Source organism: Phaethon aethereus (genome assembly GCF_964289735.1).
Source record: "Phaethon aethereus genome assembly, chromosome: 1".
In the NCBI taxonomy this organism is placed as follows: domain Eukaryota; kingdom Metazoa; phylum Chordata; class Aves; order Phaethontiformes; family Phaethontidae; genus Phaethon; species Phaethon aethereus.
Genome location: NC_138575.1, coordinates 198,040,831 through 198,067,517, shown reverse-complemented (window position 1 = coordinate 198,067,517; position 26,687 = coordinate 198,040,831). Strand labels below are relative to the sequence as shown.

At 37.0% G+C, this 26,687-nt stretch overlaps 1 protein-coding gene across 1 annotated transcript in view; it reads left to right on the top strand.

Annotated features, from left to right (window-relative positions):
* Window positions 1-26,354, top strand: part of B3GLCT (beta 3-glucosyltransferase) — a gene marked incomplete at both ends in the record, with an annotated part of 71,272 nt that extends 44,918 nt beyond the window's left edge. The window contains 9 exons of the mRNA XM_081998150.1: window positions 4,294-4,430; window positions 5,793-5,856; window positions 10,698-10,829; window positions 12,389-12,458; window positions 17,120-17,233; window positions 19,203-19,302; window positions 20,280-20,399; window positions 22,708-22,852; window positions 26,187-26,354. Coding sequence (XP_081854276.1) covers window positions 4,294-4,430; window positions 5,793-5,856; window positions 10,698-10,829; window positions 12,389-12,458; window positions 17,120-17,233; window positions 19,203-19,302; window positions 20,280-20,399; window positions 22,708-22,852; window positions 26,187-26,354 — 1,050 coding nt within the window. The remainder of the gene's footprint in view (window positions 1-4,293; window positions 4,431-5,792; window positions 5,857-10,697; window positions 10,830-12,388; window positions 12,459-17,119; window positions 17,234-19,202; window positions 19,303-20,279; window positions 20,400-22,707; window positions 22,853-26,186) is intronic.
* Window positions 26,355-26,687: the final 333 nt, after the last annotated feature.

The following is a 26,687-nucleotide window of genomic DNA, read 5'->3' as shown; positions in this document are numbered from 1 at the left end:
AACAGGTCCATGTCTTTCCTGTGCTGAGGGCTCCAGAACTGCATGCAGGATTCCAGGTGGGGTCTCACCAGGGCGGAGGAGAGGGGCAGAATCACCTCCCTTGACGTACTGGCCACGCTGCTTTGGATGCAACCCAGGATATGGTTGGCCGCCTGGGCTGTGAGCGCATATTGCCGGCTCCTGTCCAGCGTTTCATCCACCAGTATCCCCAAGTCCTTCTCAGCAGGGCTGCTCTCAATCCCTTCATCCCCCAGCCTGTATGGATATTGGAGGTTGCCCTGACCGAGGTGCAGGGCCCTGCCTGAGGTGCAGGACCCTGCCCTTGGTCTTGTTGAACCTCCTGAGGTTCACATGGGACCATTCCTGGAGCTCTTCCAGGTGCCTCTGGATGGCATCCCATCCCTCAGGCGTGTCAAGTGTACCACTCAGCTTGGTGTCATCTGCAAACTTGCTGAGGGTGCACTCAATCTCACTGTCTGTGTCACTGATGAAGATGTTAAAGGGTACTGGTCTCAATACAGACCCCTGAGGGACACCACTCATCATCTATCTCCGTCTAGACATTGAACTGTTGACCACTACTCTCTGCATGCAACCATCTAGCCAATTCCTCATCCACCTGACAGTCCACCCATCAAATCTGTATCTTTCAAATTTACAAGGATGTTGTGGGGAACCATGTCAAAGGTCTTACAGAAGTCCAGATAGACAAACATAGCTTTTCCCTTGTCCACTGATGTGGTTACTTCATCATAGAAAAGCCATGAGGTTGGTCAGGCAGGACTTACCCTTGGTGAGGCCATGCTGGCTGTCTTGAATCATCTCCCTGTCCTCTATGTGCCTTAGCGTAGCTTCCAGGAGGATCTGTTCCATGATCTTCCCAGGCACAGGGGTGAGGCTGACAGGTTGGTAGTTCCAAGAGTCCTCCTTGCTACCTTTTTTAAAAATGGGTGCAGTGTTTCCCTTTTTCCAGTCTCCAGGGGCTTCACCTGACTGCCCATACTTTTCAAATATTATGGAGAGTGGCTTAGTAGCTGTTGATGCCTAAAGGGTATAAAAGATCTGTCTTAGGAATAGTTTGTCTTTGTGAATCATAAGAACTCGTAAGACATTGTAAGATACAGTGAGGGTGTTACAGCTGAAATCTTCTGTCTGCTGTGTCAGACGCAAGTCTTGAAGAGATGAATTCAGGGCACTTGTCTTGGTATTTGTGAGTAAGTGGATACAAGAGTGAATGTGTAGAATCAACTTGATAAGCAAGTTAGGTGAAGTCACCTCTGCCCTCCCTGCGGTCTGGTATTGAGGTTTGTTGCATCACATTCCTTCAACTACTGAAGTGTTCTAAAGACTTTGGAGTGCTCTAACTAAAGGTAGGTGATTTTTGCTATTTTTGAAGCACAATATATTAACTGATCCTGTGGATGGTAGTTATCCATAATGCAATAAATCACATTTTTTACATCCACATTTTTGCCTCTGCAGTTTGGTTACCATCATTCCTTAAGTTACTTTATAAGTTCTGTCACATATAACTAATTTATCCTTGAAAGCCAGCCTGCACAGATTGACTTGTCCTACATATCAGTGTAGTAAATAAACAACCTTATGATCAAATAAGCTTGGAGAGTATTGGCTGTAACCTGGAATGCCTTCACTGTGATTTGTGGCTTAATATTGCCAGAAACAATAATATGTGAAAGCCTGAGGAGGGTATATGTATGGGTTTAATTTTCTATGTTTTATAGAGAAAGGAAAGTAAGGTTGGGTTTTTTTAAACTATAGATTGTTTTGGTGTAAAAATTAGCATGCAAAATTAGGATAAGTACAGATTTTTTTTTCACTCTGTAGCATAACAAAGTGGAGGTACAGAAAAAAATTGTCTGCAGATGGTACTGTCATATTAAAATGTTACTATATATTAACTATTTCTGAAACAGAATAGTGTGCTTGTATTATGAACATTTTTAAGCCTTGGAGGCCCTAAAAAGGTTTAAAAAATGGTGTGTACAAATGCTTCTAAAGAATTATTCTTTCAAGGTAATCATCTTTGTGCATAAAAATTACTATGTTTGCCCATTTTCTTTTACCTCCCAATATTTTGTTTGATTTTTAGTCCTTCCAGTGAACACAATCGAATCTTTCCAATAAACGAAGGACAAAATAGGGTCTGTTGTGATTGAAGGTATAAATCAATGGCTGAGTAAGTAGGTACCAAGTAGCAACTCCTATGAAGGTGGTTAAAAAATGGTGGAAAAAAAATCTCTACCCTTACCTTCTCCATCTATTGGGTAGCATCTGTTTAATTTTGGCTGTTTCATCAACAGCTTCCTGAACACCTACCTCTCAGCCTCAGGTATATGGGGATTGTGGGACCAAACAAGTTTTCAACATTTTTGTTACCTGAAGAAGGCTGTAGTCAAGTGCAAGATTGATCAGCTGCTCTCAATAAGACTAAATTGAATCTAAGTAGAGGGGAGAAGTGTGCAGAATTCATGGGAAATGCACTTGGTTCCTCACACACGCGTACGTGAACACGTATCCAACATTATTACACTTCCACCAGTCCCTCGGACAGTCAGGGTTCCTGGCGGGGGTGGCATCCTATATTTTTGACTCCAGGTTGCTTATATGGGTTCTGGCCATCCTTGCAGAGGTTCTTGAAGCAGGCACCACCCCGTAGCTTCGACTCTGGGTGTGCGGCAAGACAAGCGTCCCTGGTAGCTCCAGGGGACTGCACTTCCGTTGCCTTCTGGGCAGCCAGGTTGGGTCCTGGCTGGAAGCCGGGGGCTTGCCAGGCTGAATGTCCTCTGGGCCAGCCATGCTTGCATACTCCTGCCAGGCTCAGCCCGTTGGTTTTGGCTGGAGGTGTCTCCTGGTACATGCAGACTTCTCTTCTGCTGTTTGCAGACAGCCACGCCCTGTCCAAATCTCACTCATTCCTCCTCATCGGCTCTGGGGAGCTAAAAAATTTAGCTCAGTCTATATAGCAACTTTTACTTGGAGTTAGAAAGGTGGCTACTGCAAAGCGAAATCCTCTTGGGGTTAGACTGTTGGGTTTTTTTTGGCTGGATGTTTCTATAGTACTTTTGCTTGAATATTTTACCTTTTGTCTTGAATTTTGTGTAAATTATTTATTTATCTTGTGTGAAGTTTGTGAACTGTGCTGATGCCTTGAAGGAATTTTTTGTTCTTTCTGGTAGCTGGCCCTTTAAAGGAGGGGAAAAACCCAGTATAGCAGGGAATATGGAGAAAGAGAACCTTTTGTGAAAAATCAGTTGCCCTAACTTTGAATCTATTTAAGTGGTCAACTTGTAAATTGTCAGGAGAAAGAAAAGCCTGAGTTACTGCCATAATGCAAAGAACTTCACACTTGAAAGATTTAATATAACCATTAAGGTGATTTAGAATTCTGATTCATCGTTTGTACTTGTAGTCCTGAAAAGCCATTTCTATTTTTTTTTGTATATACGAATATATTATTGTTTCCCTTCATTACAGTCCTTATTTTGCAAAAATTTGGGGGTATACTTGTTATATATCCATTCTAAACAGAAAGATTAAGACACCTGGCAATAATGTTAAAGAAGTGGTATTTAAGTAAATTATTTTCAGATGCAGCAGAGTCTGTAGTGAATTCTTTTAAACACTACTGTTAAAAACTCTAATAGTAAGACTACTAAATTTTTTACTTTACAAATGCACACTTGGGACCTTATTCGTTTAACTGTTTTGAAGATTAAGGTATTCAAAATGTATTTGCTTTTTAAGTTCCCTAGTGTAAAAGAGGCTAGACAGATGCAAATCCAAAATGGATGTATATAAAGTTCCTGAATGCAATGCTTTTGAGTGTCTTGTCTAGTCAGTAGTCAGTTTGGGTAGTCAAACACTGAAACAGGTTGCCCAGAGAGGTTGTGGTCTGTATTCAAGACATGGCTGGACAAAGTCCTGGGCAACCTGCTCTGGCTGACCCTGCTTGAGCAGGGGGATTGGACTAGATGATCTCAAGAGGCCCCTTCCAACCTCACCCCTTCTATGATTCTGGGATTCAGTGTTCTTTGAAAAGGTGGAATCCAGGGCACATGCTGGAGTTTGAAAATACAGTGTGTATTTAAATTCAGAGAACTGCCTTTAGTTTAATTTCTTACCAAATGCAATTTTTGTCTGGATTGTTGTGAACAATACTCTTCCCTTGTTTTTGTTTTCAGGTTTGCTTTATTCAGCATGAATGCAATCATCATCTTCACTAAAAGGATGCTGTAGATGAACAAAATTGTTTCCTATATTCCTTTACAGGAGTGGTTTTTAGGTAAAGCATTATATGATGAAGAATCTACAATAATTCACCATTATGCCTTTGCTGAAAATCCTACAGTCTTTAAATTTCCAGATTTTGCTGCTGGTTGGGCGCTTAGCATTCCACTTGTTAACAAGTAAGAATTTAATTTTTAATAATTTCTTGTTTATTGATAGTAGTTAAGAATGTTTAATTTATACAATTTTTCTAGATGCTAATCAATATTATTTTAATGAGTTATGATTTCGTATGGATTAATGTTTTCTATAAAAGATGAAGATGTTCCTGAAGTACAATTGATGGTCTTACTGCAGATCATGTAGACAGGCAAAGCCAAATCTTAATATTGAGTTGTCTTGGAATTGAAGCTGCTGATTGCAGCTTGGCTGTGGCAGACAGCTCGGGATGTACTCAACCAGTGCAGGCTGGCCTCTCGTGGGTTTGACTTTCACGCCTACACTGAGCTTTTGCTGCTGCCACCTGTGTTATCAGCATCCATGCCTATACACATAAGTCTACTTTAGTTTGAGGATCTAAGGTGTGTAGCAAGATATTCAACCCAGCATGGTAATGTACAACTAGCTCTGGGTATGGCTACAGAGACTTGTGCTCCCACTGTAAGCTTACCCAGAAAATACTCCTTTGATAAAATTTCATTTCTTCCTTATTCTACACATTCCAAGCATAGTTATTATAAATGAATACTTGAGAATTCATTAGTAGGCGAGGGTACAGAAATAGATTTCTGTATTATTGCTGTGCATATGATTTATTTTGCTTCGCTCTGCCTGTCTAAAAGTTAACGTCAGCTGGTTAATAGTTGTCCAGTACTAGTTGTTCAACTAGTTCAATACCATCTCCTGTCATTTTAAAAATGTATTCTCACCCGGGCAGCAGTTTTATTCCTGGATGCTAGAGTGACTGCATTGCCCTCTGGAAGTTTTTCTCATGCTGTAGAGATAACCTAGATGTTTATTTCAGATTAGATGCTTAGCTTTTAAAGGAGGTTTGAAAAGTTTATAGATTTCAGAAGTTGAATGCATCTAGTTGCATTGTAAGAATTGATGCTTTCATAAATTGAAGGTGCCTAAATACTGTGCTTTGGAATACACAAATAGAGAATATTGTCTGAAGTCTGAGATGCTGATAAATATTGAACTTCAAATGCATCGCTGCTTTTAATCTGTTGAGAATGTTATACCAGTCTCTCCATCTACTCCAGATTAGAACTTTCTTCTTGGGCAGGAAGAATGTATGAAAATGCGTGTGCTGAAAACTAATATTAACATCATCACACTGTGCTCAGATGAAAAAAAAAATTATGTGAAAAAGAAATACAAATTGTTTCTTGGGGCAATAAATATAGAATTGTGATTTTTTTTTTTCCCCCCTCTTATAAGATGGTCAGTAATACCAGCCACACTTTGCTGCATACATTAGTGATTGATTTTTTTTTAAATGTTTTTTTGAGTAAATGTCATCATCTTTAATTGTATAGGCTTGCAAAGAAATTGAAAAGTGAACCACTCAAGTCGGACTTTACAATAGATTTAAAGCATGAGGTAAGCAGTGATGTGATGAAAGAAAAAAATGTCTAAAATCTGTATATTTGAATGGTAATAAATGATAATGGAAATAACAGATTTGTCTTAGATGTTGCTAAAAAGTTTGACTGCGATAGCATGTTTAATTTCTTTCCCTTCCTTTAGAATATTGTAATACTTTAAAACTGTATTTCAAGCATAGAAGAATTCATGAATAAAATTGCATTTATATATGAATACATACATGGTTGTATACAGTAAGATATCTTCTAAGGCTTGCTCCATAAAGAAGGAGAGAGATTTCCAATTCATGAAGCACAAACTGACATGAATAGTATCACAGATACTAGCCAGCCTCACTCCCTTTCTAAATCAGACTCTTAAGAGCTAAATATGGTGGAGTTTGGATTAAATAGTCTGAGGAACCTAACTGTTGTGTGAACAGTCAACTCTGCAACTTGCAACATGGAAGTCAGGAAATTTTTTTTGGCCTCTGGTTTGCAATGATTTTAAAAGGTAGCCACTAGGTCTTTCAGAGAATAAGTGAGTTGACCGAAAGGAACGTGAGAAGAAAAGTGTGTGGGGATCTGAAAGAATGTCAGTGCTGCTTTTTCTGAAACTTTTTTATTTTTTCTGCCTTCAAAATGTTTGTGCAGCACAAGTTTTGTACTGTCACCAAAGTGAACTCCTGAACCAGGGTGGAAGGGGAGGATGAGTCTGGAATAAGCTTGCTGGTTTTGGCTTGAAATTGAGTGATACTGAAGTAGTTTTAATTTTTTAAAACTCCTGAAAGTCAGTTATAAATTGTGGTTCCTGCCCAGAAATAAACCACCTTACTTAAAACTACTGGTGCTGTTCCAGATCTTTATTCTGTAATGGTTATAAACCTCCTAATTTCCAACATAAATCTACAGTGTATTTATAGAATATAAATTGGTAGCATATTTAAATTAATTTGGTTTTGTGCCAACACTATTCTTTCACATAGTTTCCCCTCCTTGACTGATATATTTCTCAAAAGCAATTGGACCCCTCTCAGTGTTCGTTTTGCTACGTGAAACAAGCCAACAAACTGTTTCTTTCCTCTTGTTAATTTTTCTAAATGCAAGACCGTGGGCTTCACACTGTTAATCTTTTTTTTGTAAGTTGCCTCGAAGTCATTTGTATATTCCCAACATTCCAGTCTACCTCAGCACTGACAAAGCCTCTAAACATAGTGTCATTAAAAAAAAAAATCATTAACAGACATTTCATTTATGTGCAACAGATTGCTTAATGAAAAACAATTAATCACTTGACGGGAAAAATTACCTCCATCCACTTTTTATTCTGTTAGGAGTTCTTTGCATATGTTTCATTTCAAATTTATTGCCACTGATAACCTACTTCAGCCCTGTAGTTATTCTTTCTGCACAGTGTCGTGTCTCCCTAGAGACAGTTCCATTCCCCCTCATTTATTTTATAAATCACCATCTTCTCCTTCTTAAATAATTTTTATCTCTATGGCCTTCTTGTGTGAATCAAGATTGACAACAAATCAAAGGATATAATCTGTAATCTTAAATGATTGTGCATAATATTTAAATTTATGAAGGATGATAAATGTTTTAAGAAATGTTTTAGTTTGATAGAGTCCTAATAATATGTGCCTCTAGTCTTTGCTATTTTATTGGACTCTGTATCAGGTTTTTTTGACCCTACTACTTTCCAAGTCCCTATTTCTTATATCCATAACATTTACATCACTTTCCATCTGGAAGGCATACCTTGCAAATATGGTAAAGGGTTTTTGGCATGCTGCTGCTGCTCATTTGTAGATTGTTTTTTAGACTTTTTGTAACTGCACAATATATAGCATATTCGCTGATGCTTATTCAAAACTGGAAGTGAATAATGGGATTTTTGTATATGTAACATTAGATTTGAACTAGGACAAAGACTATTTTTTGTCTTTTTATTGTAAATCCATTTCCACTGTTTTAGGAACAGTCTGTCATCCTGTTCTATAACCCAAAATGGCACTCTAACCTCACTTCTGAAATATGATAGCTTCACACCATGCTAAGGCTTTCTGTTGAAGATTTCATTATTCAGTGGGAAATCTTAGTGCATGATGAACTTTCATAAATAATTCATGTTAAGTTACTATTGTTAAAAATTCTTTGTGCTGCAGAAGCATGGCTTCTTTGTTGGTTCATGTGATAGACATGAATTCTGAATAGCTGAATTCTGAACTAATACAATCTTAAAATGTACTGGAAGCTCTTTAGAAATCCCATCCCTTGCTGTTATGTAGTCTTCCAGCTGCAAGGCAGGGTCAAGAACCATTTACATCCCATCATGTGAATGCAGTGACAAGGCAAAAAGATAAGCTTGGAGATGTGTGTGTGTTTATTGGCTGCTCCTTACCACGAGTGTGTGTCATTTCCATACTCCTCCTCTACTCCAAGCACTATCAACAGTATTTGTCTTAACCGCCACTCATGCTTATGCATTTTCTTCCCTATAGAGTGACCTTTCCCTTTAGTACTTTGTTGAACTCATCTGTAATGCTAAGATCGTCCGTGTTTTCAGAAGCATTTCTAAAGCGAATACACAAATACACAAGTGTGTACAAAATACACACAAATACAAGCAAATACACAAACCACTTCATAATGGTGAGGCTAAGAGAAATTAGAACTTGCAAACTGCAAAACTCGTTGTATTGAAAGAATCTGCAGCTGAGTTACAGTGGTCTAGCAAGTCATTATCAGCTGAGCAGTAGTAGTGACCGTGTTTGCACTCACAGCTCCCAGTCATCTACATCTGCTCAATCACAAGGCAAGATCCAGTAATTTAAACTCTTTTCAGTGCAAACTAAATGCTTTTACTTTGCAGTTGAGGTGGTCTAAGAGCACATGTGTAGTTATGACAGCCCAGTTACAATCAGCAACTTGCTAAAACATCATCAGTTAATTGTGTTCTAGTATGTGACTGTACCCTATCGAAAAACATTTCAAATCTGGAAGCTTAAGTTTCAAAAATATGATTGTACTCTCAAGCCTGTGCCCAGTCCTAACAGGGCCTGTAACAAGCTGGCACTTTCTATTTTCTCCCCTCCAAGTTCCAGAAAAGGCTGTGTGCAGGTGGTTGGAATTTTCTGAGGATGTTGAGGCCTAAGTGAGATGGGTAGGAAAATAATCCTCTATAACTTAGAAGCCTGTAACTGGTTTGGTGACTTGGGCTTGTCCAGACCATACTTAATGCTCTTGGTTTCCGATGAGTTCTTCCTGAACGCTGGGGAGAAGGAAATATTATGCCCTCTTAATAATAGCTTAATGATCACATTATTTGCTAAAAGAAGAGCTGAATTCTGGCTTGGGGTGGGGGTGTTAAAGCTAACAGTTCCTAAGTAGGCATAAAACAGCGAAAAGGAGACTCATTTTCATTGCCTTTGGTGCATGCTGGGTCTGTCCCATGTTCCAGTGAAGCATTTAACTTGTTTTCCATGCAAGAGTCCTTGGGAATACGTATGAATAACATGGGAAATGGGAACTAAAAGCCAGGACTGATTTCCTCCCTTGGAGAAGCCCCATTCCCCCTGTGCAGTACAGTCAGGCTCCCCTTTTCTATACTGTCTTGTTGGTTCCATGAATCTTACTTTTTGCACAGTAACTCAGTTTCAGGAGATAGCAGAATCTATCTCAGAATATCTATGGTTTGTTGGTGTAGGCACCCGTTTGAAAACTGGAAGTTGTAACTTCTGTCTGAGTTAAGCAGAAGTAAATCTAGAACCCGGATCTCCTACATCTTGAGTATATGCTCAAATAGCTCTTGTCCAAAGGTGCGTTCACATCTTTGGCCTGTCCTCAAGAGACACTAAGCATTCAGAGTCGGGAGTGTATGGCAGTGCAGCTGGGAAGCTCTGGATCCACATACTGAGATATTATTTTCTGCCTCTTAGACTTTTAAGAACTTAATTTTGTTCTTACAAGTTTCAGAACAGTTTTTTATGAAATGAAGTGCATCTTTCAATTGGTCTGAGGTAGGCACCCAGTGTAGAACTTTCCTGCCTGAATACTTAGTCTGGGAAAGTTATAAGCAGTGTAGAAGTACTGCAATAGAAATTTGGGGCAAGTCTATGTGTTCTTGATGTGTCATGAAGTACAGATTGAAATATTTTTTTATTATGAATTGAAGGTAAATAAAAAGAGGTGGGGTTTTTATCTTCTTCAGACATCACTGGTTTGCTTCTTCCTTTTCCTCTGTAAATTTTGGCTGGCTTTGTTTTTGTTGTTGCATTTTAAATGGACAAGAGTCTGTTATAGGGTAGTATATCTATTACATTATCCTTCATTGTATTTTACAGCTTCTCAGAGTTTCATTACAGATTTCAAGCATTTTAAATTGTTACCAGAGAATGGATCTGTTTTGAAAAGCTGAAAATTGTCACATAGGATGAAACAGGCCTAGCTATTTCAAATTATCAAAATAATTCTAAAAAAGCAGCACAATAAGGATTTTTGTTTACTTTAAAAGGAGGTGTAAATATTCACTCTACCATTTCTTATAACAGTTAAAGGTGAATTGTTTTGACATGCTTAAGTATATGAAAATAATTGTAATTCAGCGAAACAAATTTTAAAACTTGTCTCTCTTTAGAATTTCTTTTATAGCAAAAAAGTTATGTACTGGCTCTAGAATAATGAGCAAGAAGTAAGGTATGTAGCTAGTTAATCAACTAGGGACAAATCCTCTACAACATCCCATATTCTTCAGTTTTCCTGTTAAGTTTGTCCTGTAGTAATATTTCTTTGCATGCCCTGAGAATTTTTATCCAGTTTCATTACTGATATAGATGTTTTCTATTTTAATAGATTGCCCTGTATATTTGGCAGAAAGGGGAAGGACCACCTCTTACTCCAGTGCCTGAGTTCTGCACAGATGATGTGAACTCTTATAAGGTTGATCATTGTGCAACAACATTCAGTAATTTTCTGCCACTTTGTGTAAGTACTGTATTTTAAATACCACTTGCTCAGTAAAGGTCCAACTCTTACTAAAATGCATAATACTTGGCTTTGAAAATCTCACACCTTAAGAAAATTTTTTTCACTAAGTTAAAAAAAATATATTTGCATTTATCTATTTTTAGATATGCTTTCAGCCTTCCATAGCACAGGATGTTTCCTGGCAAACAAATATTGCATATGGTTTAATGGGTCTTTCTACCACAATGTTTGAGCAGCCCATGATCTATAAAGTATTTCTCCATACATTTCTGTGAGGTACTGAAGTATAGATAAACTTTTCTCGCAAATGGAAACCTAAAACTCATTGAGGTTAAAGATAAAATGCAATATAGTATTTGGTGCATTAAAGTACAATCCATCTCTTCCACCTCCAGGAGAATACATTTGCGATATTATGGGCTAACTGTTGCTAGAGGCCAAAAAGTGTTCCATGCTTCCAAGAGAGCAAAATTCTAGTTGCCAAAAAGAAGAACAAATAAAAAAGGTTAAATGACTGTATTACAGCTGAGAAAATTCAGATTTCTACTGTGTAGCACTGAAACTTCTTTTACCAAGTATGATACAGTTCAACATGTTCTCACAGTGATTAATTTCAAAGAAATTAAAAAAAAATTCTTTTTCAGATTAGTCATTCTTAGTTCAACAAGTTCTACTACTCATTCTCCTTCTGTAATGATATGTGTTTTAGTTCATGTTAGAATACTACATCAATGGAAGAAGTATTTCAATAATGATATGTCATGAATTTTAAACCACTTTTCAAGGGGCAAAAATGGACTTTCTACTGTATTATTGGTACACTATTCTACTTGATATTCTATACAATTGTTGTGGTTTAACTGCAGCCAGCAACTAAGCAGCACACTTAAGCTGCTCGCTCACTCCCCACCAGTGGGATGGGGGAGAGAGTCAGAAGAGTAAAAGTGAGAAAACTCATGCTTTGAGATAAAGACAGCTTAATACATAAAGCAGAAGCTGCGCATGCAAGCAAAGGAAAACAAGGAATGAATTCACTACTTCCCGTCAGCAGCAGGTGTTCAGCCATCTCCAGGAAAGCAGGGCTTCATCATGTGTAACGGTTACTTGGGAAGACAAAACACCATAATTCTGAATGTTCCCCCTTTCCTCCTTCTTCCCCCAGCTTTATATGCTGAGCATGACGTCATATGGTATGGAATATCCCTTTTGTCAGTTGTGGTCAGCTGTCCCAGCTGTGTCCCCTCCCAACTTCTTGCACACCCCCAGCCTGCTCGCTGGTGGGGTGGGGTGTGAGAAGCAGAAAAGGCCTTGGCTCTGTGTAGGCACTGCTCAGCAATAATGAAAACATCCCTGTGTTATCAACGCTATTTTCAGCACAAATCCAAAACATAGCCCCATACTAGCTACTGTGAAGAAAATTAACTCTGTCCCAGCCAAAACCAGCACAACACTGAAAAGGTATTTCTGTTTTATTATATGCATGGACATACATATCCTATAAAATGTTACAGGCTGAACCCACAATTACAAAATTCTTGTTTGTTCTGTTCATACAGGGAGAGCCGGTGAAAAAGGAAGATATCTTTGTTGCTGTAAAAACATGTCAGAAATTTCATGCAGACAGAAGTAAGTTGTTGGTTAGTCAAGGTAGTAGTTCTATGCAATATAGTTTATGAAATTAATATTTAAAAAACAAGCTGATACATGCTGTCTCTGTAGCTCTTTGGGACTAAATGCTTGCAAAATCCACTGGGAAACATGAAAGCTTCAGAACTGTAAACAGCATATTCTTTAGATAGAAATTTTCTTTGTTTTTCCAAGTTCTTCAGGAGTCTGTGAAATGTTTGAGACAAAAAGTTGTGGTCATTTGATGTTTCATTATTAGTGATTGGCTGGCAAAAACCTTGAAATTGAATACCTAAATTAAAAATATGCATGAAGTTAGCTTATATTGTTGTAAATTTGAGCTGTTGCAGTATTAATTAATGTAGCCGCTATTAATATCCTTCAGTGTGTTTCCACCAGATAATTGGTTCGGTTCTGTTCCTTGTACTAGCAGTGACAACTGTGCAGCTGTGGCTGATTCAGAAATTCGAACAAACTGAAAGCTCCCTCCCCTCCTGTCATATTGCTTCTATTGTCACCCTATGCAATTGGATGTGCAAAGATGTTTTATAACACTTGGAATGGGAAATTTTGGCTCTTGTACAAACCTGGTCATCTGTAGTACTTTGTACAAGCCATGGCCCAGATCAAGAGCCTCCCAAGTGTATAACACTATAGCGTGTTTCATCTCGCAATTGTAGTGTTATACAAGTAATGATAGTCACCATGAAAATATGACCATGATATCTATAGTAAAAACAACACCTAAAAAAAAAACCTAGCACAGCCCAACAAGATACGTCCAGTGAGTATTAACTTCCTTCTCACAGGCACAGAAAATAAAGATACAGAGGGACACTCAGCTTCAGCTAATACACAGTAAGCCTCAGCTATGTTGAGGTACGTAGATCCAGTGTCTACAAAACTTGGAAGGAAAAATCCCAAATCCACTGATTTAACAGAAGACACTACCTACTTGATGCCACCTACCAGTCCGTTCCAGTTTACTTCTAGACATTTTGTTAATAAGGAAATTCAGGAATGGATTTATTTCCAGGAATTTACTTGAATTTTGTGTGTCCTTGAATACACCAGGTACATAATATTGTCACCATTAGGCTTAGTTTGTTCATAAGCTTAATTTAAAGTGATTATTATTCGAAAAAAAAAATTTCAAAATGAAATAACGGCTAGTAGTTGTACCAACTTTGGGAGGGGGGCGGGTTGCTGCACCTATCATCAGAGGACAGGATGAACATAAAAGCTCTTTCCTTAACTAAGTCCCCCTTTGCTAAGGCATCTAAAACTGTAGGTTCTGTCACTTCTAAATTTAGACTATTTGCCAGTTGCTGGGTTTTTTCTTCAAAATAAGATTTATGCAATTTTTTTCTTAATGTTACTGCACTTAATGAAGGCACATTTCTAGTATTTTAATCACCTAATCATTAAGCTGTCTTTAAAGTAGCCTTTGACAAAACAAAGTTGACTGTCCTGTAATTGGAGTTCACTGAAGAGTTCTCCTTTCTGGATCCATGTTCATTTTCTTACACCAAAATTAAAACAAAAAAACCCCAAACCTACAAAGTCAGAAAAAAACATAAGGCTTCAAAAAGGTAGTGTAAACATCCTTCAAGAAACACCTGTTGAAGACTGAGGAAAATTCTTGAACTTTCCTCACAGCTTCCAGTGTTATGCAATAACTGAGGATAATCTTACTCAAGATTTTGAAAGATTAATGGATGCCAGCTTCAGAGAGCTCCTTTTACCTGGTAAGTCATTTTTTGTTGTATGCCAAAAACTACATAAGTGCAACATTAAGGATTGGAATTCGATGTGCAAAAGCAGCTAAATTTTACTTCAGAATTTACTTCAGATACAACTCTCCTTACACATACCGTATATGGTTCTATAAGAACATTTCAAGACTGCAAACATGCATCAAGGTTATAGAAATAGCACAAATAAAATACAATTAAGAGCTTAGAGCTGACCTTCTATAAGTATCTCTGTAGTGCAGTATTAAAAATTCTGTGTGATCACAAGTATTAATACATATTGATAAATATTTGCATCAACAGCTAATCAAAAATTTCCAACAGTTGTTCTTTCTTTGGAACGTACAAGTTGTTAGAAATTACAAAGTACTCTAGGATTCAATTTACGATAGACATTAGTCTGGATGGTGACACTTCTGTCAAAACAAGCAAGGAAAAGAAAAAGATGCTTTAGCCAGTAGCCCCCTTGTTAGACCACTTAACTGAGGTGAGACTCAGGTCCTGGCTTCAGTGAACTTTTTTCATTTATACAAAAAAGAGGGACTCCACTGAAGAAATTGAGAGGCTCAGTCTGTAATAGCAAATAGTTCTGTGTGTTAAAGCACCCTGCTTAGGTTGAGGTCCTTGGTTGGAGAAAGGTAAAACAGCCTTTACAGCAGGGTCTCTTCTGCCAGGTGAAAGTTGGAAGCGTTTTGTGTATCTATGACATTTCTGTATTGGGGCCTTTCTGAAAGCTTTCTGATTTTGTTCTTCTGAGAAACACTTTTGAAATAGAACATTTCTACAAAATAAGAAAATAATTTCCTGCCTACTTGGGTTTTTTATTCTATTTGGGGAAAAAAAAAGTTTACATCTCATTCTCTGTCAATTAATGCATGATCATGCAGTTGTTATATGATGTAATGTGACTTATTAGTACATAGGAGGTAGAGTTAACGTATTGTGAAATTCCTGGCTTTGCATTTCAAAATTCCCCTATCATGTTGTATGAGCATATTTTTTGTACATAATTCCCTTTGGATTTTTTAATGCAAAAATTTGAGAGAAGTTTTAGGTATCTAAAACTTCTAAAAAGCAGTATTGTCCATTGCACAATGCTACAGAAGTGGAATTACATTTTTTCCAAGTATTAAAGCCTTTCCATTAGTGCAATGAGTTCTTATTACTCTATCCTAACAGTCATCTTTCAATTCATTTTAGTCTTATGAAACTGACTATTGGTCAATCAAGAGTAATAAATCCTACAAATCTCTGTGATCAGAGTAGAGGAAAGCATGCAAGTAGGTAGGCAACAAACATCAAGTTAGGTGATGGATGATTCCAGAAAGAGGCTAAAATGAGTTGTTCACAAGCATCAGAGTTATTTAGCAACAATGGTTGGTTGGTTCAGTTTTGGGCCCCTCACTACAAGAAGGACATTGAGGTGCTGGAGCGTGTCCAGAGAAGGGCAACGAAGCTGGTGAGGGGTCTGGAGCACAAGTCTTATGAGGAGCGGCTGAGGGAACTGGGGTTGTTTAGTCTGGAGAAGAGGAGGCTGAGGGGAGACCTTATCGCTCTCTACAACTACCTGAAACGGGAGTGTGGTGACATGGGTGTTCATCTTTTGTCCCAAGTAACTAGTGATAGGATGAGAGGAAATGGCCTCAAGTTGCGCCAGGGGAGGTTTAGATTGGACGTTAGGAAAAATTTCTTCACTGAGAGAGTGGTCAAACATTAGAACAGGCTGCCCAGGGAGGTGGTGGAGTCACCATCACTGGAAGTGTTCAAAAAACGTGTGGATGCGGCACTTGAGGACATGGTTTAGTGGGTGGGCATGGTGGTGTAGGGTTGATGGTTGGACTTGATGATCTTAAAGGTCTTTTCCAACCTTAATGATTCTGTGATTCTGTAATGGGAAGTTATGTAAATAATTCCTCCATTTAAAGAGCTAGCTACTACTAATGATACCAACTGGATGGTGTCAAAGAACATAAAGCAGACAAACAATGATAGCAGAATGCACAATGTTTCAGAGTAGTTGTTCATCTAAGTCCTGACCATTTAATTTTTAAAATGGAAAAAAATCATTCATTATAATCTGATCATTCTCTTCCAAACACCCTGCAGGTGTTCAGCTTTTTTTGTGTTACCCATAATTTACTCACGTCTGCATATAATTTAAACATTGATCATACAAAATTCTAATAATGATGCTATAAATTTTAAATGTTTACATCAAATGACAAACTGATAAGAAAAGGATTGCTCTTGCAGAGAAGCATTAAGCAGTCCTCCTTTGAGAAGAAACTCCATGGGATAAAAATTGGTTGTATGATATTTATAAATGTCCTTCTGAGTGTATCTCCAGAGACAGGTGCTTTTGAGCATTAACATGACGTTGCTGTCAGATATGATGTATATAACACAAGTGTAGTATTTCAAAAGGTGTATTTGGTCTGTTTCTGATTCAGAATATTTTACATGCTGTACAGTTGGATGTGCTGGTTTTAAAATGTGACAGTTTCAATACTTGAAGAATGATTGATCCCTGATAGTGTTCGTGCTGATGTGTGCTATAAAGTCTACCCCAGCAAGTGTAAAAGTAATGAATTCCATACTTTGCTTAGCATAAATGTAAACATCACAGTTTTCAATGTAATATGAATGAAACTATAGTCATATTTTAAAAGGAAATTTATTACTATATAAATAAAACTGCCCTGAGTGGCTTTCATAAAAACGTAAAATTGTTTCTCTCTAAATATTGTAGGAAAAAAATGAACATTTAAAACAATGATGCTGTGCTTGAAACAGCATTTTCATTACCATGCTAAGGGATATGTCAGTCAGCAAGGTGCATCAATGTTTTGACTGGGTACTTATTTTAATCAAGTTACTTATATTTCAATGTCAACAATTGTTTTGCAGTACCAGTTGTAAAGCAGACTTGGGAACGAGAAGCTGCCCTTATTGAATACTACAGTGATTACGCAGATATCTCCATTCCTACTATAGATTTAGGCATACCTAATACTGACAGAGGTGAGCTATTCACTGTTGTTGTCAGTTTTGTGCAAATAACCATCTAAAGATGGTAAGTTTTATGGGTGGTATGTATAATTCATGTATAGTATATAATTCAGGAGTTCTGTATTTCTGTAGCACGCTTGTGCAGCCTAAACTAAAAGAATGCTTTTGCCGTCCAGGAAATGGATGGAGAGTACAGTTCACCTATGTAGGTGGAATGTTCTTGTAAGTAGAAACCTAAATACTGTGAGTATGAAAGCATGGTACACTCCAAGAGACAAAAATTGGTGTTATTACTGTGGGTAGGAGGAAGAACTCTTGAGTTACTGACAATCTTGAGTAAGTAGCAGAAGTCATAGATTTATGTCGAAAGACCTCAGACAGTGCCAACTGGTTACTAAGCATAAACTGCCTACCATATGGTATTCAAATATTATGTGATTGTACCTAGTATTCCTTGATTTAAGCGCAAAACCTAAATGTTGTGATTGGAGGATCTTTTTATGACAAATAATGTGGTTTTACTGTAATTTACTTTGTGTTTGAATAGAAAAAAGGCTATGGATATGATGGCTTCCCTGAGTTTATTAATTTTAGGGCTTTTTTTCTATTTGATCTATTGTTCCTGGGTGTATAGTCTCTGCTACAGGCTATTACCTTCTGAATTAGAGGTGTCCAAGCTGTGGCCTATTAGCTCTATCTGGCTCACTAGGTCCGTTGTTCTGATCTCTGGATTATTTCCAGCTGCCCTTTTTTTTTTTTTGTCCTCCAGAGGGTTTATTAGAGGCAGAGAGAAATAGGCAGGGATTTCCATTTGCAGAGGTGCAGTGTGCATGTGCGACCTGAGTTTTCAGGAGGCAGCAGACCTGCTGGGCATGCGTGGACCGTCTGTAGAAGCCGTGCCTAGTAGTTCTAGTCACGCCAGGAGGAAGGGATCTTCCACGTTCGACCACAGCGTTGCTGTGGGGATCAGTGGGACCTGTGGGCTCCTGGCGTTCTAAACTAAATAAATTGTGCTGAGTTTGCTCTAATACTATTTTTGTCCGTCTTTCATGATGGAATATAATACAGAAATCTTGGTTTGAATTTTGTGCGTGTTCGTATATTAGTCTGCATTAAGTTCATGGTTTTCACAAAATCTGCAAAGCCAGGACTCCATTTCTTAAGCAGAGAGTTACTGCGTTTTCTCAAAAAAATATTTTAACTGGAAGTAGCTTCAAATATAGTATCCTATCCTTATTTTTTTAATGCTTTTTTAGTAATTGTAATACTGATAATGAGTTGACTCTGATCTAGATGGGTAAAGACTGTTTGCAATTAGTTTTTTCCGAGATCTAAAAAAGATTCAGTAGAAGTCTGAAAATTCTTTCTATTCTTTTTTCTCTTGTCCTGCTCATTCTGAACAAGGGTGTTTTACATCTCAACTTCATTATAGTCTTGTGATAAATGTTAAGACCTTTCCTCAGAGGGAACTATCAGGACCTGAGTTGCTGGTGATGAGTACAGTAGATTACTGTAGAATGAAATATTTATATAAAAGCAATGAACCTGCCTGGTGCATCATGAAATACTATGAAAGTATCTTGGTGTGGTTTGCAGAACATGTTTCTATCATAGTCTCCTCATTTTATGGTTTTGGAAATTAAAAGTAGCAGTTTGCGTGGTATTATCCAACAGCTTAACAGTATAGCTGGAATATAGCTTATTTTTCAGGTTTCCGTGATTCAAAGAGTTTCCATACTTCAGCATCCTTCAAAAATATGTTCCTTGCATAGAAAGAAATAATCGTGTTGGAACAATTTGTACAAATACCATTCAGCACAATGAAGGATCTAATTTAAACTTGCATCTCAAATATTTTGCCAGTCATTTCCAACATGTTTTGTGTAGTGCGGAAAAATATTTATTTAATTCATGAATAACTGTTTATTACAAAATCTCATTTTATTTAAATGTATATATTCTGTTATTTCTCTTCCTTTAGGTCACTGTGGGAAAACTTTTGCCATTTTGGAAAGGTTTTTGAATAATAGTTATCCCAGAACTCCTTGGTTAGTCATAGTGGATGATGACACGCTGATAAGGTATACATTGCAATACTTCAGGAGTTACCACTGTTCATATTGATAGGAGTTTTAGCAATACTCATCTTTTCTGTCTTTAAGAGATACAGCTGTTGTATTAGTTATGTAGCTTTATATTCCTTTAAGGAAAAAAATCGTTACTTTCCCTTCAGCATTCCTTGACTGATATTAAAAACAATTAAATCTTTTAACTTGATAAAAACTACACGTATTAGTGTTATTATGTAATCATATAGTCTGAATATGATTACACGTTGTGATTCTTTGCTGTCTGAGCTGATTGGTTTTAGTCATTTGCTAATACACTTTCTAAGGTGCATTCCTCACATAAATGTGCCAGAAGAAAGGTTCTGTAAGCTAGGGTCAGTTTGTCAGAGCCACACAGAGCTGAGTCCAGGGGTTTGCCTTTGTTAGAAAATTAGATCCCATTCCCATGAAAAGTGACACTGCAGTATAAGTGAAATACGGCACAGTGATCAGCCAGCGGGATCACATGGTCATGAACATGAGAATAAGTGGTTCAAGACAATCCTTTACATTCAGTCATGTGACAGAAGGCGACTTTGGAAGAGGTTGTAATTGTAGATAACGCAATACTCGTATAACTGAATCTACCTTTCTGTTTTCAGTTCCTGGGGAGAAAAGATCATTTGCAAAGATCTTAAGCATTGTTTGGCAAAAATAATTATGTGTTTTCTCTGAGATGAGACTCAGTTTTGCTGAGAAACTTTGCCTGCTTCTTCAGAAAAATGTTTTAAGCTATTGATTCATCATTTGACCAAATTCAGCCATCATATCACATAGTAAATAACCCATCATAAATTTCTGTTTAAAAGTTTGTATCTCTGTTTTTTGTAGAATTTCTGAATTTCTATCATTTTTGTGCTACTTACTAGAATGCCATTTAGGCTAGCGATGTCTGTTTCAAAATGAATGTCTACATAATTTTTTTTTTTAAATGGATTTTCACATTACAGTATCTTCAGACTCCGAAAATTGCTCAGCTGCTATGACCCAAATGAACCAGTATTTCTTGGAGAGCGTTACGGCTACGGCTTGGGAACAGGAGGATATAGTTATATCACTGGTGGAGGAGGGTAATTTATTTAAACTCCTACTGAGATCTACATCAGTCCCTGCTTTGAATGCAAGTGTTTAGAATTACAACACAAATGAATTTCAACAGAAACAGTGATGTTTTGTAGTATGATTAAAATGTAATAATGCTCAAAGACCCAAATGTCCAAACTAGTAAGGAGTTGTGTGGCCCATTGGGAACAGATTTGTAGAGCAAAGCAGTTGGTGCTAAGGATCATGCATATTTCAGGGGCGTCATTTTGGCTTGACTGGTCCTGTGAACTGAGTGCCTATTACCAATTACCTGCACCACACGTTCTCCTGGTGCATATCATACATCCTTGTTTCATCTGATAGAATTCATTCTGCATACTCAGAGACAGTCTTACAATGTGATTCAAAGTGAGTAACTAGAGACACTTGGGATAGTTGCTTAAAAAAATACACTTGTGATCTGAACTGTTGTGGAGTTTGCAGAAGAATCTAAAGCAGCACACCTAGTGATACAAATTGCTGCAATGAAAATATTCCTTCCCATTCTCACTCTTTGTTCAAGCGTGGAGAAAAATGATCATGTTTCTCCTTCTGTTTTTCAACTTCATGCAATGTTTTATGGAGAGGTGGCTGAGGAAGGGGTTTGATGTTTATGTCCTGGAAAAGAGTTTCTCATAGAAAGAGATCATTCTGGGTTGATCTCATGCATGAGGCACCAGGGTTCCCATGATTGTATGCAAAATTTGGTTTAAATTAATATGTATATGAACTTTCAGGTTGGCTTATACTGCAGTAAGAATGACCTTAAGACTCTGATCTGTCCATCTTATGTGTCTAAAGCAAGTAGTATGGACGTCTGAATGTCCTTAGTGTCTTTCTCTGTGAAAAGTAATCCATGAATAAGTAAAAATCAATTGACTGGCTTTCTCATTGTTTTGCATAGTTGCATAAAATTTCCCTTAAGTAGGTTTTATGCTTGAGCTAAGAAACAAACCTTTTATTGGTGCTGGTATTTTTGCTGGTTACCAGTCCTATACTTCTATATCTTTTTAGTGTTTATCTTTTCGTTTCTGTCCTGTCATCTAGATGTGGAAGTTTGGGGGTTAGTTTCATTCTCAGGTTTAAGCAGATAACCACCTTGTTCCATATCCTAATATTGAGAAGATTCGTTGTAAGTGAAGAATTCTATATAACTGAAAGAACACTGTCCACATCATCAGCTAGCAAGTATATTCCCCAAATGTGTGCAATTTACGTCACACCTTCTGTGTAGCAACACATGCTGCTCACAAGTCCCAACTCTTTTTTTGTTTTTTTTTTTTTCATTTTTTTCAAGGCTCTAGCTTATTATTTCTTCTCTATTTGATCTGAGTACTGGGATACGACTTCCTATTGTGCTCTCCTTTTTTTCTTTTTATGATACACACAATCTTCAAAGTTGCAATGATAGTGATGGAGTATTTTACAACTTTAATCTGACAGTATTCCTAGGTCAGTCTTTTTGCCTTAGCATTCAGTATCTGTAAAAGTTTTTCAATGTCGCAGTGACAAGCGAAGGATTGTCATATAGTGAATGAACTCGTGAAACCATGTAGCAATTTCAGAGTGTGACTCTTATTAGTATAACTTGTAGTAGCTAGAGTACCCTGTATTCTGATCAGATTGGGTGAATGATGCAACTTCAGAAAAGGCAGCTATGGACTACTAGGCAAGAGTATATTCCCTCAGCTGTTGAATTTAAGACATCATTGTGTTTCTGGTCCATTGAAGACTTATTTTAGTGATAATGATCTAACAGCTCCATGCTCTGACTGGTATTTAGATGAGCAAGAAAGTTAGGATGAACTTTGAGCCTTGCAATGGCTTCAAGGAACGTTTTTTTAACTTATGGAGACAACTCTGTATAACAGAGGATTCAAGGAATGACAGTTCAGGTTTAGAGTTCTTTTCATTTAATCGCTGCATGATAACTAAGTGGACAATACATTTGAGAAAGATAGGGGGGAATATCCTTTTAGAGTCCCAGACAAATTTAGGAGGAATTATCAGCTGCAGCAAAAATGGTGGCTAGCTAAGTAATTGTTGGAATAACAACAATTGGCATAATTAGTAAAATTAGTTTTCATTATATAAAGTAATTATCTTTCAGAACATGCCTCTTGCACTACTTGTCAGTACTGACTTTACAAGTTTCTGAAATTTCAGATATTTTGTACCAGAGGGCTACATTTTGTCTTGCAGTTTTATATCGTTTAGCAATATTTATTAACTACAGTCATTTGGGTTCTCAAGTAGTTATTGTCTTATACGTTTCATTTGCTTTTTTTTATTCAGGATGGTTTTCAGCAGAATAGCTGTGCGGAAACTACTTGCCAGTAAATGCCGGTGTTATAGCATGGACGCGCCTGATGATATGGTCCTTGGGATGTGTTTCAGTGGCTTAGGAATCCCTATAACACATAGTCCACTTTTCCATCAGGTTAGAGAGTTATTTTTACTTGTATTTAAAATATGTTTTATTCTTTTAAGTATACATGTAAAACAGGACTCATAAATATTCCAAATTCGTAAGTGTTGCAGGCTCTATCAATGTGTAATAACTAAAACCAAGATACTGCTGCTATACCTTATTTCTTTCCAGAACAAGTTTGATCAAGCAAATAGGAATATTCTCAAAGCATGGATTACTATAATGCTTTAGTAGTTTGTAAGATATCTCAGTTACCCTATGACCGCATTTTATAAAAAATGCAGTCAGAGGTGGGAACTTTGAAAAACAAATCAAATTAGGAGCCACATGCTTTGAATATGTGTGATGTGTCCTCTAAGAAATGAAAAAGCCCACCTGCAATACTTTTTTCTTCAGGTAGTAGAGCACTGACTGTGAAATTTTTCAGTAAATTTGTCTTCTCTACTTACCTGATTTTTCTATTGATTCAGTGTTTACGATTCTGAAATATCTCATTAGTGAAGATATAAAATGTAAAAGTATTCCTACAACTGTTGCTTTTGTGGTGGATTATGAAGAACGGTATAAATATGATAAATTGCTTTATGCTAGCACAAGGGAAAAAGAGGTCACAAAACATAATTTTTTTGTGAGTGTGTTGTGCAGTTTGGGAGAAGTGAGTTGGAATAGATTTGAATACTGTTTCTGTCTTCCAGAATATTTAACAATCTAACTGTAGTGTCACAGTGGAAAACATGATGCGTTGAGTCCCAGCGAGATTTGCTGCCTTGTAAACCAAATAAACACTTTACCTTCCTCCCATGACATTAAAGAGAAGCAGCACTTACGATTTTTCCCAAACAGTGCATTTTTTTAAAAAAATCAGCATTTATATCAGCATAGTGTTTGATGTTTTTCAGGTGTTAATCTAGTTTAAAAACTGAAAAGACCTGTGAATCTGAATGTGAACTGAGATTAAGATAATAGGCTACTTGAAAATTAGTAAATTGCCATGTAATTCAAAGCAGCTGTTTGGGGGGGCTTGCTATTTATATTATTAGTTTCTCCTACCTGAGGATTTTCTTTCTGATTACATTTACCATTTAGAGAAATGGGAAGACTGAGAACACACTATTCAATCTTTTAATTCCCTGTCCATATAAAAAAAATCCAATTTATTTACTTTCCTGTTTTGTTTATCATTGCTTACTCCTTTCAGTATAAGTATGAAAGAAAGCAAGTAATGCATCTTATAAAATCAGCAGCGTTATTGTATAGTTTGTCATGCACAGGTGTTTAAAAAAAACCCCAACACCTAATTAAAGGAGACTCAGAAAGAACAGAACTCATTTTACAGATTTGTAGGAACGGCCCTTATACAACAAAGCAAAGTACTTCCTTGCAATCCTTAATGGCGTGCGTTTGATACTGTATCACTTGGAAAGTGAAATCCTAGCAGTTTGATTTTCCACACAATTACACTTGAATTGCAAAATTGATCTTTACTGTTGCTTATAGCAAATTCTAATTTAACATACCTTGAACAGAAATTAACCCTGGGGGGAAAACTACTGAATAAAAATTGAGTGTACTTATTCTATGAATTCCACTATTATGCAACAAATATTTTAAAAATGAGAAAACCAAAATTGGATTTTCTGTCAACCAGAAAATTATTTTTTAAAGACTTGACTGGAATATTATAACGTACAGTGTTCCTTGAAGTACATGAATACAAAATTGTACCGTGTATATATTATGAAACAGAAGCAAAGGTATCTTCATACTTAGAGCATCTATGATTTAACAGTGTTTGCTCGCTCTTACTGGTTTCCTGTTTGCTACATGCTATAGATATGTATTCTGTAACCTGTTCCAGAGGCTTTTGACATGAGGAGACTCTTAAAGAGAGCAGGAACCTTCTAGTAGCAGCCAGGATTGCGGTCTTAAAATACAAAATCTGTGCAAGAGCAACGTATTTGGCTTTTGTAGAATACCAAATGCAAATACTAGCACAAAAAAAAAAGAAAAGATTGCAATAACTTATTCCACAAAATGGAAGGAAGAAGAAATTTAGGGAGTTTATATCTTAAGGTCAACCACCTATACAGCAGTATGATTCTTAGAGAGCACTGTAATAAAAATTGTAGTTACTAGAGCAGATCTCATTCTTTTAGAATTATCAAAACTATAGCTCAATAAAAAGCAGATTGATTTTCAAACAGCAAAAATCTTTGGTCTCAGTTATCCAAAAACTGTCTCTATCCAAAGTAAATTCTTCAGGTTTTTGAAACCTAAATGTTCATAAAAGTCTTGAGGGACATAGGCTCCCTCTTGATTTCTGCAGTGGAATTTTTTAAAATAGGCAGTCTGTGGTTTAAATCTCAAAATAAAAAAAACACCACCACCATGTACTTAGATTTCTTAATGTCAAATCCTGTTGCCTAATTTTGTGACTGGAGTGTATATGGAACTGCCTGAAGAATGCAGCATGTAGAATTCATTAATACTGCCATAAGTAGGTGAAGTGTGCGGTATTAAATCAGTTACTAGCTTAGGCATCAAATCAGTGATTCAATATCCAAATCACTTGATTTTCTTCATGTGTTTTGCACCTATTAGAAAACAAATGTGTGCCTTTCATACAAAAAGTATTTACAATGGCAAAATCTCGTTATTTTACCACGGACCAGTACAGGTGGGGCTTTTTTATATAATGATGCACTTAGATGCCATTAAACTGTCAGAGGAAATGAAACATGCTTGGTGCATTAAGAAGTCAGCTGCATCATGTAGCTGTGTTGTAATTCTGTCTCTTTTGATATAACCTGATAACGAATAACAATGCATTTTTCTGGCACCACAGTATTTTCTGTGCTTGGTAACCCTTCCCCATCATAAAATTTCATATATTTCGGTTGCTTATGGCCTTACTAGGATCCTATAATCACACTGGCAGGCCTGGCAACTCTTAGTAAGAGGACAAGCAAGAGAATTATTACTTAATATCATTTTGTCATTATCGAGCCAAACCTGTGTATTTAAAAAAGATACAATACAACAAACTATACTGTTTATCACTTGCTTTCATAGATGGTGACCATTTCATCCTCAGAAAGAGGGCATATTTAATATCAGTGTACTTCATAGCATGATGACTGCAGCACAAGTTGAAGATCTAAACTAATGCCTATCAATTGATTTAATAGAATGATGTAAAAACCCCTCTGTTACCATCTTGTGTATTTTATCAATGCCACATTGCTTTGTTATGATACCGAGGCCATTGAACATTGAATTTCTTGTTCTGAAATTATTCTTTGTCACTGAGTGCTACTGGTTTTGGTTTATTCTTCCATCTTAGGCAAGGCCAATGGACTACCCAAAAGGCTACCTTTCTCACCAAATTCCAGTATCATTTCACAAGCATTGGAATATTGATCCAGTGAAGGTGTATTTTACGTGGCTGGCACCAAACACAGAAGAGTTACTTAACGGAAAAAAAGTTGGGTATTACAGAGAGGATTTATAAGCGGTAGAAGAATGTAAGTGTTGATTAATGTATTGCAGATGAGAGACAGTCACTACATAGACTGTCACTACATGTCGTTCATCTGACATAGAAGGCAATGTTTTGTTCCTGTTTGTTACATTCCTTCAGAGTGATGGATGAAGGCACCTAATTGACTTTTGGATTCTTTTGTTACACTTGGTTTCTTTTTAAAATGTTTTTGGGCTTTGTAAACCAATGAACTTGACACACATTTAGAATGTCTCCTACAACTTTGTGTTCTGCTTTGGACTTCAAGTCAGACAGCATCAATTTACATTTCCTCCCTTTGTTCTCTCAAAAGCTGAAGATATG